This window comes from Myotis davidii, unplaced genomic scaffold (genome assembly GCF_000327345.1).
Source record: "Myotis davidii unplaced genomic scaffold, ASM32734v1 scaffold499, whole genome shotgun sequence".
Lineage (NCBI taxonomy): Eukaryota > Metazoa > Chordata > Mammalia > Chiroptera > Vespertilionidae > Myotis > Myotis davidii.
In genome coordinates, this window is record NW_006290677.1 from 521,228 (window position 1) to 534,860 (window position 13,633).

General features: G+C 43.1%; 1 protein-coding gene across 1 annotated transcript in view; it reads right to left on the reverse strand.

The window, feature by feature from the left end:
* Positions 1–7,111: 7,111 nt before the first annotated feature.
* DLG2 (discs large homolog 2) overlaps positions 7,112–13,633 on the reverse strand; it is a 1,585,094-nt gene continuing 1,578,572 nt past the window's right edge. Inside the window, exons 22-23 of the mRNA XM_006763751.2 lie at positions 11,415–11,506; positions 7,112–9,509 (exon numbers count right to left, since the gene is read on the reverse strand). Of these exons, the coding sequence (XP_006763814.1) occupies positions 9,403–9,509; positions 11,415–11,506 (199 nt within the window). The 3' untranslated portion in view covers positions 7,112–9,402. The remainder of the gene's footprint in view (positions 9,510–11,414; positions 11,507–13,633) is intronic.

Below are 13,633 nucleotides of genomic sequence, written 5' to 3' on the forward strand. Positions count from 1 at the left end.
AATTGTTGATTTGATTCTCAGAATCTTCACTTTAGAATCCCTGTAAATTATTCTTTATTTCAGTTAGTATATTCTTCATTTCTGACCTGCCCTTTTTCATGTCTTTGACATTCTCACTAAGATCCTTGTAAGTTTCACTAAGTCCCTTGAAGCTCTCATGAAGATCCTTGAGTAACCTATAACCATGGTTTTGAATTCTGTATCCAGTAGTTTGCTTGGTTCCATTTCTTTCATTTGTGACATGTCTCTTTGTCTCCACATTTTGGCTGCCTCCCTGTGTTTGTTTCTAAGTATTAGGTAGAGCTACTATGTCTCCTGGAATTGGTAGAGTGGCCTTGTATAGTAGGTGTCCTGTAGGGCCCAGTGGCTCAGCCTGTCCAGTCACCTGAACTGGGCACTCCAGGTATGCCCCTGTATGGGATGTGTGAACAGTCTTGTAGTTGAGCCTTCATTGCTGTTGGCATCTCTGGGAGGAATTTACCTCCAGGCCAATTGGCAGTGAGGACCAGCTGCAACTACAGTGGGAGAGCTGCTGTGTAGGAAACACCCCTATGGAGCAGGACTTGCTTCAGTGGGGCTTTGGTGCTCACTGAGTCTGCCTCTTGAGTATGTTGCTTATGGATATGCTATGGTCTGAAGCTGTCTGTAGGGTGCATTGGCTCTAGGACCTCTAAGGAGGTGCAAAGTCAGCCACTGCCTGGGCTACCTCACAGGGACTATTTGTATTGGGCTTGGACGTGCCAGGTGAGGCCCAGCTGTGAAGCTTGGAGGCTGGTGGTAGTGCCAGTTCTTGGGCCTTGCATTGATAGGTTTGGGGCATGCTGAAGCCAGTTGCAGCTTAAGAGATTTCAGCAAAGTCTGAAGCCTGAGCAGGGACAGGCCATTCATATGGAAAAGCTAGTGCTAACAGGTTGGGTGGGGTTGCAAATTGGATGGGGCAGAGTCTCAGGGAATCACCAGGGTGGAGCAAACAGTGTAGGCCAAGCTGACTTGAACTTCAGTATGGCTGCCAGTCAGCCCTGAGGAGGGGAGGTCCTAGCACAGGAAAAATGTCCTCTACAAGCACCCCTGTTTGGGAACAAGCTGCCTGGGAGATCCTGCTCTGATGCCAGACAATCCATTTCCTCCCCCTATGTATCTAGGTCCCCAAGAGCCACCCAGCCCTGGAACTCAGAGGTATGGAGTCTGAGTAGGTTCAGGTACCCCTCCTACCAGCCTCAGTGTGCTTTCTTCTTTACTTCTTTAGCTGTAGGACTTCCATACATCCAGCTTTCAGGTGGTTTTGCATGATGGTTGTTATGAATTTTAGTTGTAATTTTGATGTGCTTGTGGGAGGTGGGAAGTGCAGGTGTTAACCTACGCTGCCATCTTGGTTTCTGCCCCTAATGTTTTCTTTGTAGGGCATCTTAAATTAAGCGACTGCTAGCCTTTCTTTGCATGAAATGTTGGTTAAAATACTGCATATTTTAAGGTGTTGATTTATCCCAAGTTTAAAACATGACATATATTCCTGTGAAGAATTTCAGATAGTGAAAAACCAATCAACCAATTGTTAGGGAAAAGACTGTTAACTTGAAGTCAGATTTGGTAACAGTAGTTCATTAGGATGAGTCTATTGTAAGAAGAAACCGGTTTGAAAAGACGGAGGGGAGACATTTTCTTCATCTGGGGGTTATACGTACCAGAAGTCCCCGTGGTCCAGGCAAGACCAGAAACCGGTACCTGGAAGACAGGCCTTTGACGGGAGGGCGGGAGAGGACAGGGTTCTCTCAGAGTTGGCTGTGAGTAGTTTAGACAAATGATGTTCTGATGGGTCGGTATTAGTCGTGAAGCATGTTGCAAATCATTTGTCTTTTGTTTTTTCCTCATATGCAAGAATACCTCCAATTTGTTAATGCTATTTGTGGGAATTATTTTGGCAGAAGAGAAATGATTTTGGTACAGAAAAAGGACTAAGCAGCATATACTGTGTAAGCCACAGGCCATCGGGTCATGTTAATTTGATCTAGTATCTTAAAATGATCAAATAAAAGACTGTGACAAATTAAATTTAAGGTTTTGATTTCCCTTGTGAAGAATGTGGGCCAGGGCTCAGGAAACTGAAAAGAACAGGTGTACGTTGACTTTTGGGAAGAGCCACCAGCTCTACGTTGCTTTGCTCCAGTCTGGAGCCTTGCCTGATATTGGTCCTCTTTAGTAGGTGTGCGGTGGATGTTTCACATTTTACTAGCTGTCTCAGTTGGGTGAAGAGGGTCTGTGCATTGGCCTGTGTGACTCTAAAACTCAGGCCTGTGAGGAAAAGTGAGGAGGCAGCATAGAGCAGGGCTTAATGTTCTGCAGTTCTCAGCAGGAGAGGTAGCCCCTTGGAGCTGGCTGAGTGCATATCCGGAAATGCAAATTACACCCAACACAACAACATGAAACAGTATTTATCCTTACTACATGTGAGGTACTCTCATTTCAGTTTCATTAACAAAGTACTGGTCTGCTGACCCCCGTTGGTGGGTGGTCAGCAGCAATTTATTTTATTTTTATTTTTAAAAATATATTTTTATTCATTTCAGAGAGAAAGCGAGAGGGGAGAGAAATAGAAACATCAATAATGTTAGAAAATCATTGATCAGTTGTTGTTGTCTCCTGCAAGCCCCACACTGGGGATTGAGTCCGCAACCTGGGCATATGCTCTTACTGGGAATCAAACTGTGACCTCCTGGTGCATAGGTTGAAGCTCAACTGCTGAGCCCCGCCAGCCAGGCTGCTCAACAGCAGTTTAGATTAGGGCCTGGCCACTCTACTCTCAGCATCACCTGGGCTCTTGGCTGCTCCTCCCTTCCACTGCATCAGAATCTGCATGGAAGGTGACTTTACAGTTAAAGAATCCTGCAAGTTACCCCCAGTGACTCACTCCCGCTTATAGTGTTATATCATAGCAGTGGTGCCTCCTGAGATGTTCCTAACGGAGAGGTGAGTCACAAAGAACAATGAGTGGGGTCGTGAGACCCAGCAGTCCTGACCCAGGGAAGACATTGTCCTCTTGAGAACTTCAAAGACTGTGCTTCTGGTTGTGCTGAGAAAGCTCGTGGCCTCTATACCAATGTTCCTTAGCTTTGTGCCCCATGGAGGCTTTTAAATTCTGTCACTGAATGTGTTTAGTCTCAGAGTATCTGCAAAGACCATGGATTCTTAGGTAGGTCCTCTTAGCTTCAGAGATATGCAGTGCATTTCTAGCTTTAGAGGCTCCTAGAGTGACTGTGTTATAAAAAGTTACATGCATAGAAATGAAATAAGACATAAAAATCAAAAGTGTCTTGGTCAGTGTGGCTCAGTTGTTTGGAGGGTCATCCTGTACAACCAAAGGTGGCAGGTTCAATTTCTGGTCAGGGCACATACCCAGGTTTCTGGTTTGGTCCCCAGTTGGGGCTTGTGTGAGAGGCAACCGATCAATGTTTCTCTCTCTCTCTCTCTCTCCCTTCCTCTCTTAAAAATTTGTCAAAAGCTATTTTATGCCCTCCCTCCCCCCCACACATAATTGGAGTGAATCTGGTTGTTGTATACCATCAATATTAACCCTGGTGAGACTGTATAAATGTTAAAAATTGGATAACTGTCAAAACGTGAGGCCTGCATTAGGCTTGCAGCCTCAGTCAACAGTCCTACTCTGCCCTTGATGGCTCTGCTCAGTCACCAAGCACCAGGGACTGTGACAAGACTGCTGTGGGGGGAGACTGCTGTGGGCTCACAGTGATGGCCAAGGCAGTCTGATCAACAGGCCTGGTTTTCTGAGTGGCTGATCCAATTATATGAGAACTCACCATGAAGGAAAACATACTTCAAAGTGATCGCTTTGCTGGTGAAATTTCACCCCTTCCATGGAGGAATTCGTCTTGATCCTCCCACTGTCAGACCTGTGACGTGTAAATGTCAATATGATAAAGCACTTGTTAACTTGGAAGCAAGCATTTATCTGGCAGATTCAGGTTCCCAGATTTGACCATTTTGGTATGTTCTGATCAGAGCTGGACTATTCTGTGGCTCCAATGTCCTGTTCATATAGTGACATCTCTCCAATTTGTACATTTCTTGGCATCTGAAGTATCTGATAAGACAAAAGTATTCTTCTCTATTTTTAGTATCTTCTGGAACTTCACAATTTTGAAACTGGGGAATTAATTATTTCATATAGATGTGAGGGCCTTTTTAAAAATCTCTTTTAATACATTGTTTGCTCTCAGCAAAATTCCTGGTTAAAAGCGGGCAAGATGGTAGCAAAATATTTTAAAATATGCAAAAGCACCACTTCCAGCTCCTCTCAGGAGGGCCAGCATCTCAGAGCAAGCCCACTCCAACTACACTCCCGCTCTGAAATCAGAACAAATTGGATAAAAATAGAAATGAACGATTCTATTCTTTATGAAATCTGACAAATTATGTGTTGGGAGGAAAGGATTTGCTATCATGTATAAAATATTTTAATATTTATATCTGAAGGTAAAACCATGACATGTTTATAACCATTCTATCAAGCATGTTTACAACAGGGCCACAGCTCACAGCTGAACACGCAATAAATATGCACAGACACACCGGGTATGAAATATACATCTTGATTTTATAATCGTGTGTGCTTTATTTTTTACACAAATGGAATGGAAGTGTCGAATATTTACACTTAACAGGAGTGTAAGCTGTGCAGTGTCTCCGTAAACTCCAGCCAGGCAAGGAGTCTTTCCCCTCCCTCCCATCCTGCACTACAGTAGCTCGATGGAGGAACATCCTGTCTGAGAGAAGCACAAAACTGTCTGACCAGGGTACAGTCTGGTGCACTCACTTAGGAAACACAAATTCAGAAAGGAGAGAAGAAAAGTTTGCCATCCCATTGGGAGTCAACCTTGTCAGTTGGTTGTCTGTCCTCATGAGTTGCTAGGGAGATTCTGAATTCTCTCTTGGAGATGAGCTTTGTCTAAATTGTCCACCCGTCTTAACTTGTCCTCAGCTGCTACAAGAAACTGCACAGCTGTACAAGACATGATTTCCGAAGCACAGTTTTCAGTGAGGAAGGATATTTACAGACTGGAGCGAGTGTGTGGGTTTCCATCCACAGTCATTCAGACCCAGTGTAGTATGTGTATACATGACATACATACCCCATATACCATACGTACACAGAAGTAAAATGTCTAGCCACAGAATTCTCTAGAGAGTTCTCTGGCTAATCAGTTGTCACAGGAGGTACTCCACATGCTTTAAGGGAAATGTCCCCTTATTTCCCTCTAGGAGAGACAAATTATTATAATAAACTTAGGAACTAGCCTGGGTCCTTGACTTAAATATTTTTGTAGGAATTTAGGCAGGACCAAGACGGGAACAAAAAGATGTTATTTCACCAGCAAGTCCATTCAATCTCACCAGCTGAAAAGCAGAGGGCGGGGGGGGGGGGGGTAAAAAAAATTTCACATAAAAATGGTGGTGGTGGGGGAGCTTATGAATGGGGAAAAAATCTTTCTCCAAATCAAGGTGATGGCATGGCTTCAATGAGAAGGAAGAGTGTTGCTGTCAGAATAATTGTTGGGGCAGGAGTCTGCCTTTATTGGAAGTAAGTGTCCCTAGAGCCACGGGCTGGTGCTGGGAGTGGGCTTGCTTTGGACCAGCCTTCCGGCAGAGGGGCACCCAGGTGCCGCAGAGCCCAGGGCACGTGCAGCGTCACTGCCAGGGCAGCGGTGCAGGCTGGCTCTGTGGGGCAGGACCTCACGCTCAGCGTTGCCTTCTGGGCTGCGTAGGTGAAATGGTGACCCCAAGTATTTGTGTCACTAGTCCAGCTTATGGACTTGCTGTCTGAATCAGCCACGAGCCCTTATAGGACAGAAACATTAAGAAGTGCGGTGTTGGAGAGGAGATGACCAGAAATGTGAGGAAAAGAGAAAGAACGGGAAAGGAGCCCAGCCAATGTGGCTCAGTAGTTGAGCATCGACCTATGAACCAGGAGATCACAGTTCGATTCCTGGTCAGGGCACATGCCTGAGTTGTGGGCTTGTTCCCTAGTGTAGGAGGCGGCCGATCAATAATTCTATCATCCTGCTTGTTTCTATTTCTCTCTCCCTCTCCCTTCCTCTCTGAAATAATAATAATAAAAAAGAGTGGGAAAGGAGGGGAAGAGGAATAAAAAGGGGAAAGAGACAGAATAAAGAAGAGACAGACAAAGAGATGGGTAATAAAGGGGAGGAGTAAAGAAGGGCTATAGGAAAGTCAACAACTTAGAGAAGACAGGAAGGAAGGCTCAAAGGAGAGGTAACAAAAACATCTATGGAATGAGATGGAAAGAGAAGGGGAGAGCAGAGGAAGAATGAGAAAGAACCAGAGTTGAGAGCCAGAGGAGCGGAGAGCTCTTCCCTGGCTTCGAGTCCTTTAGGGCTGGCAGTGGGATCTGAGACAGCTCACAGGCACCTGAGTGCAGCTTCGTAAAGATGGCTCACTAAACACATGGAGCCGACCCAAGAACTTGGGGCTGGGAGAAAAGGCCTGCAAAGAGGTGGCCGACAAATCCCACGGGAGAAGAGCAAAAAACAGATGCCCCTGCAATTAGCTGACAAGTGGGGTTTTGAATTTGGTAAAGCTGAGACCCCCGTGGTGCTACACATTGTACCAGAGCATGAAAAATAGCACCAGTGACACGATCTGGCACTTTTCCGAAAGGGCCCAGCATGGGAAGGTGACATTGCGCCCCCAGCAAGCCTTCAGATTGGAGAGAGCTCCGGACAAAGTTTGCAGTGTTAGCACCAGTCTGGCCCCAGGCTCCAAGTGCATTGGCACCAGATGTGATCTGGGTAACTCTCCTGCCATTTCCACACGAGTTGTCAGGTCTGCTGCAAAATACACCCGTTCACTGGAGCCATAGAGACCTCAACGTTGGGAGGCGCAAGACAACACAACAAATGGAGGTGTAAATTCTATAGGAAAAGACCCTCTCACCAATTTGCTTGGTGATTCTTCAAGCAAATATATATGTATATATATTTATATAAATCTACATAAAAAAATCAGTGCAAATGCCAATTCTAGTCTGAAAGCATCTACACTAGGAAAATAAATAAATATATTACTACAAAACCAAGGGTTGGTGGTTCAGTTTGATTGTACTCAGCCACAACAATACTTAATATTAAATGAAAAGCACATCGCACGACCCGCGGAAACATCTACTCGTTAATGACAGTCCTTGAAATAAATGGTTGCATGCTCAGTTGAGAAACCAAAGGAGTAATCATGGTGGCCTAAAGAGAGAGCTGGGACCAGAAATGGCATTCTGGTGGCAGGAAAGGTCTGGGAGCAATATCGGTGAAAGGAGACCTCGACCTGAAACTGGCTAATGGCAAATGTGGTCACCTCTTTAACACTTTGAGCAATCTAAGGGAATTTCTAGAAATTTAACTTTCATTAGAGGGTAAGTACATTGCCAGCCCTTTCATTAGCAAAGGCAGCCTCAAGACTACAGGTAGATGCATGATTTTGCTTTTCTGTGTTTGTTTTGGTGACTGCAGCCAGGCAGAGAGTGGTAGTTAGTGTAAGATGAACACCGCCTGTTTTTTGGAAAGAGACCCTCATTCTGAGCTCTAATGTTCTTCCTGTGAAAAGCCCCACCACTGCTGATGGCTTTGTCTCTTGCTTTGCCACCCCAGCCTGCATGCTGGTTTGCTGCACAGTGTGGCAGAATTCCTGCCAGGTCTGGATGTACCCCAGGAATAAGGCGATGGGGCTGAGTCTGGGCCTGCATAGAACCCAGAGTTGAGTGGTTATTGAGATTACAGAAAAGCCTCTCTCTAAACACCTTGGGCACAAGCAAAGCTAATGTCACCCCCAGCTCTAATGTAGGATATAGGCTTTGGGAGGTTCCCTTCTTTTAAAAAAATCATTATTATAATCGCTAAAAAATAAACGTGGTCCAGGTGCAGCCCTCAAGAAAGGCAGTTTAATTGGTTGACCTCTAAATCCTTAGTTGTCTTTCCTTATTGTTCTCTCTCTTTGCCCTGTATACAGAAACAAGTCTGCACCCCTCAACCCCAACCAGATAATTTTCTCTCTCTCTTCCTCAAAGAAGTAGTGCATCTTGGGACAGATCTCTCTATGACTCTATAGCATCTCTGGCTGTTATAAAACCTGTTACTTGTGAAACAGGCAAATTAAAGTGTCCTAATTACTCACGATTGGCCAAAATACTACATGACCCTTTAAGAATGGTATGTAAATAACTAGGAACAAAGTTATTCAGCTATTTGCACGGCAGGCCCAGGTTGTTTATCAAGAGAAAAGCAAAAACTTCCCTTTAGCTTGTTGGTATGAGTTTGTCTCTGAAAGCCATCAGCGTTAAAATGCATTAACCAAATGTCTTCCAAAAAAATATCCATGAGGGCAACTCATTAAAGGATGTGCTCCATGAGAGTCTGTCACTGATCGGACAGGGAGGTCATGGGAGGTAAGTAAGGGAGAAGCCTGTGTCAGACTTGGGAGGAACTCAGATGCTTTTAGTGGATCATTGGCAACAGAAGGGAGAGTGCAATGTTCAGTTCTTGAATTTGATAATCTGCAGGTAGTGCATACAGTTAGTCTTTCCATTAATTAGTCTTTACAAAATATTTCACAAAACTTTTTTAACCTATAGAAATGTGTTTCTATACATTTAATATATTTTTATTGTATAAATTATTCTCATCTTTAGTGCCTTCTTTCACTTTATAAATGGCAAAATAGACAATAAACAATCATGAAGCTAACCCAGGTGGAACCCCCTCTTCTCAGTAGGGTCAGTCCTCCATACACTCGTGAGTTTTATGAAATGCTCGTCTTTGCAGGTGCCAGTCAAAGAAACTACACGCACATCCTTCCCTGGTATTATGCCGTCTCCAAAGGGACTCCTTTCTTTTTTTTTTCCTTCGTTCTTTCCTTTGCTCGTTAAGAAATCAAAGGATGTGCGTATAAAAAGTCAAAGTGGACCAATTACAGGTGTGGGTAATGGGAAGGTTGGTGAAGTTCAAGTGCTGGCAACTTTTCTTTAAAGCAAAAAAAAAAAAAAAATACAGAGAGCTCAGCAGCTAAGTCGGCTCTGGACATCTGCTGGGTGAGGAGGCTGCCCAGCTTGGGCACCAAGCCCGTCAGAGGTTCATCCCTATGCCTGGCCCCTTGAGCAAACCAAAGCCTTCCTGCATACCGCAGTGTATTTTCTGTCCCACCCTTCGGCCCCTCTGTTTCCTTCATGGCTTCACACAGTTTGTGTTGTACATTCATCAGAATTCACATTGACTGCAAAACATAAATGCAACAAAAACATAAAAGCCTCCAAGTAGTAATATTATATATATATTTTGTTCTTCTAAATGCTCTTCTGTCGTTGTCAGAGGTGCAGTAGCTAATTTATAACTTCTCCTTTGAGGGGATCCAGATGAAAGGCCCAGACTGCTCTTCAATGACAAGCTTGCACTGGTTATATATATCTTCTAAGCTATCTCCTTGGACAATAGCTAGAACGAAAGCAAATGTACCCGGCATTAGGAATCAATCAATCACACAGCGGAAGCTCAAATCAGTGATAGACAAACTCCTCAGGAAACTGAGTGTGACTTTTCACTAGTAAGAAAAAGCAGAAAATTCACTTAAGCAAGGTCACATCAATGATGAAAAAAGGGCTTTTCACAGCAGGTTCTGGATCAGCAAGAAATGCAACACAATCTTTCCCCTTTCTACATGTCTGTCTGTTGTTCTGGACAATGAATCATCCATTTATTTGCATTTTATGAGTATCTACTCTGGGCCAGGCCCTGAGGTAGGTATCAATCAATTTTTCAGATTGAGAGCTCCCCATTTATTAAGGAAAGCTGGCCTTATATGTCTGTACTGTACTTACTTAGACACAGAGGAAATAATAAACTTCTTGGAAGAAACTTCAGTTAACCTCCTCAGCCCCCAAAACCTTTAAAAGGAAATCCCATTCATTCTCTGAGTAATCTGATAACATGAAGTTTTACCCTACATACTCAAATTGAGAATATCTTTTGGTAAGTACTTATAAGAAACATAAATAGGAGGAAACATAAAGTGATAAACTGTGTATTACTAAAATACCAAGGCACTTAGATTTAAGTACATTTTATTAACTCCTGGGGGGAGGGGGAAGGGAACTATCTTGTAGCTACATCTCTAAAAACACATCCTTATTACAGTAGGGCTTAGAAGTAAATTGCTACTAAAACATGGTTTAGGTTTTTAAAAACACTCTTCAGAATGTATTGATTATTGTATTGTATGCCCAAATATTAGCCACTGTCAAATATACATTGTTTTGACTTGATGATCCTACCTGGATGCTCTTTTAGGATGAAATACCACTCTTATCTTTGTTATTAGAAATTTTACTTAAGATTACCGGATTCAACATATTTGCAAACTGCTAAGCCACTGGTGTTTTCTATTCTGAGTAAGATAAAAAAGAAAACATCTAACTTCACGTAAGGTTATTCAGGAGGAAAGTTCTTGTTTTCAAACTATCAGTTGTAAGGCAATTCCACAAATGTTGCTCACTCTTTGGATTTGATCAATGTTTCATGAATATATATGAGAGAACCCAGGGTACCCAAGATAAAAAAAAATCGTCCTTTATTCCCCAAACTTCATGTTTCCAAGGAAATATTTAAAAAGAAAAAAGAATAGTTTTGTTTGGACAGGGAATTAATTGAAACACAAGGAAGTATTTCAAGATTCTTGTTCACATGTGCTAATGGGGAGGCCGACCTCCAGGTCACTGAAGCGGAGGCTGGAGGCCCTGAGATTGCTGCTGTAGAGTGACTGCTTTGGACAGCGCACATTCTGAGCCCTCAAAGTTTCTTTTTTCAAGTTTTCTAATACCAGGGAGATAGTTTAATGAAGTATCAATGCCTAAACTGTCCTTAGTAGCAGGAAGTAGCTCAGTGGCATCTGGCGTTCCTGGCTTTGGATAGGGCCCCTGGGAACTTGGGAGCTGGCTGCAGCTTAATTCAGAGCAGGGGGAATCCAGAGTCCGAAGCAAATGGGTAAAGCAGAGGGAAATTAGGGATTCTCAGCACGAAGGTTTTGGGGCCTAGATATACCAGGCCCTCAATATGCCAAATGTCAGGCAGTTTATCTCCTTTATTACAGTTCAAGGGGAAATGAGCTTACCTGTATTAGACTTATCGAGGTGAGTACTTTGTAAGTTATATAAATGGTCACTATTGTATATTCGAAACTAATATATGTACAGGGTGAGGTGAAAGCAGGTTTATAGTTGTGAGGATGCAAAACAGTTTATTCTTATTTATTAATTATTGTACAAATTTTCCATACCAACAATTGTAAACCTACTTTCACCCCACCCTCTATGTAATTGAAAAAAATTTTTAGAAAGAACTTACCCGTAAAATACTCTCCAAATTCTTGTTCTAGCTTAATTGCACGATCGTAGGTTTTCTTGGCCTGTTCCTCTGTGAGACGCTTGTTCATCTCCCTGGGAAAATGAGGGTTCAGTATTAGAACGCACAGGGACTATTCAAACCCTGAAAAATTAAAATGTCTGGCAAAAATGAGTCCGGCAGGAGACTTAGTGTAATCTTAGCAGCAGCTTCCTAGTCTTCATTTGGGACTCATCTTTGCTGGAATGATTTTTAGCAACAAGGACTCCTTCCCAGGACCTCACTCTCTCCCCTGCAATCTCTTGGCCCCACAGTGGATTGAAGCAGACCTGTCTCCTTATGATTTCCAGTTACTGGTCCCTGTTCTGCCCTCTCCAGCCCCACAGGGTAGGGCTAAACTTCCTTCCTCTACGATAGGCATCAGGGTCTTGAAATCAAGCCCTCCAGTGTGCCTTGAGGTTTCCACTCCTTCAGAATAAACTGTCCTACAACCCTCATCTAGTCTCTCCTTGGATATGATTTCCGAGTCCTAACCTTCCTTGGACTTTGTTCTAGTGTATCTAGATCTCTTTTAAATGTGGGCCGTAGAATTGAACAAGATCTTCCCAGGGTGGTCAGAGGGAGGAGAGAGCTGGTCAGAAGGGAAGGTACATCACAGCATTTTGGACCTCATTACATCTGAGGGAACATGACTTAGCTGTTCTCAGGTCCTGACCCCTCAGAAAGCTTTGATTTCTCGACTCCCCCATCCTTCCCAAGAGCTGCTGCTCACTTTAATGTGCAGCAGAAACCATGTGGAGTGGAGAAACACAGAAAGTGCTTCCAAAGAATTACAGGAGAGGTGAAGACCCCTTAGGCATGTGTGTCTTTTTTTTCTCACGTGAGGACATGCTTAGAGAGAGGAAGGGGGGGCAGGGTAAGAGGGGAGGAGAGGGGAGAGAGAGAGAAAGAGAGAGAGAAACATTAATGCGGTTGCCTTCCATACATGCTCTGACCTGGGGATTGAAGCCACAACCTAGGTATGTGCCTTGATCGGGAATCGAACTGGCAACCTTTTGGTGCACAGGATGACACTCAACCAACTGAGCCGCTCTGGCTGGGTAGGTGTATGTATCTTTCAGGCTGAAAGGCATTCTGCAGCTCTTGCTGCTCAACTTTTACAAATGGCAAGGCATGTCTGTAGCAACCAGCGCCCTGAACTTCCTCTGTTTTTATAATCAGATGGAATCTCAAGGAGCTGCTGAAGAAGGCTTGAATTAAAGTGAACATAGAGGGAGTGTAACAATCCATAGTGCTGGTTCCAAAATATTTTCAAATAGACTGCAAGCAAGTACTATCAAATAATGAGCCAGGATAGAGGCACTTGTTAAGGAACAATCTCTAATGCTCAATTTGCTTATTTTTGTTCTGATAGAATGGGCTATAAAGGAATTATGCCTGAGATTCTCTGTCCCTTTCTTTCTGTTGGCCTGTCAACCACTGGTGAATCATTAACTGTATATAAGTACTGCTTAATCATTGTAAGTTTATTTGAATCCAACTGACTAGTAGTCTCAAGGGCAAATTGAGGTGAGAGAAAAATGGAAAACAACCTAATCTTCTGATCCCTAACCAGTGGCAGCTTTGTCTTCCCATGTCCTCTAGTATTACATTTTTTTTCCTACCAAAGTACACTTTTTAAATAGACATTATTTTATCTTTCCATGTTTTTAAAATAAAAAACATTTATTAATCAAAGCCTGTCAGTCATTGCCTCTGATCATCATAAGAATACCAGTGTTGACTGCACTGGGCTGATAGAAGTCTGGCCAAGAGCAGAGATGTTTAGTTGGTCCATTGGGATGTGTGGACCAGATGGGTGTAGAATTTCGAAAGCATTGCTGCCTTTGCATGCCACTTAGGAAGCCAGAGATCCGAGTCTGGAACACATGGTCTTAGTCAATTCCTTTTTTTCAGAGCAAATAACTGAGGCCTAAAGTAGTAGAGAGACTTGCCTAAGGTTGTACATTTAATAAAGAGTAAATCTGATGCAAGAACTCAAGGTTTGTTTGTTTTTTCTAACCATTTTTAAGTCAAACAGACCTTCTATTATACCAAGACTCTTTCAAAAGAGACTTATTTGAAAAAAAAAAAATTCAAACCAAAGTCAGAATCATTAACATGATTCTGGACATGATGCTGATGGCTGCAATATAAAGAAATGGGAATTTCCTGAATTCCTG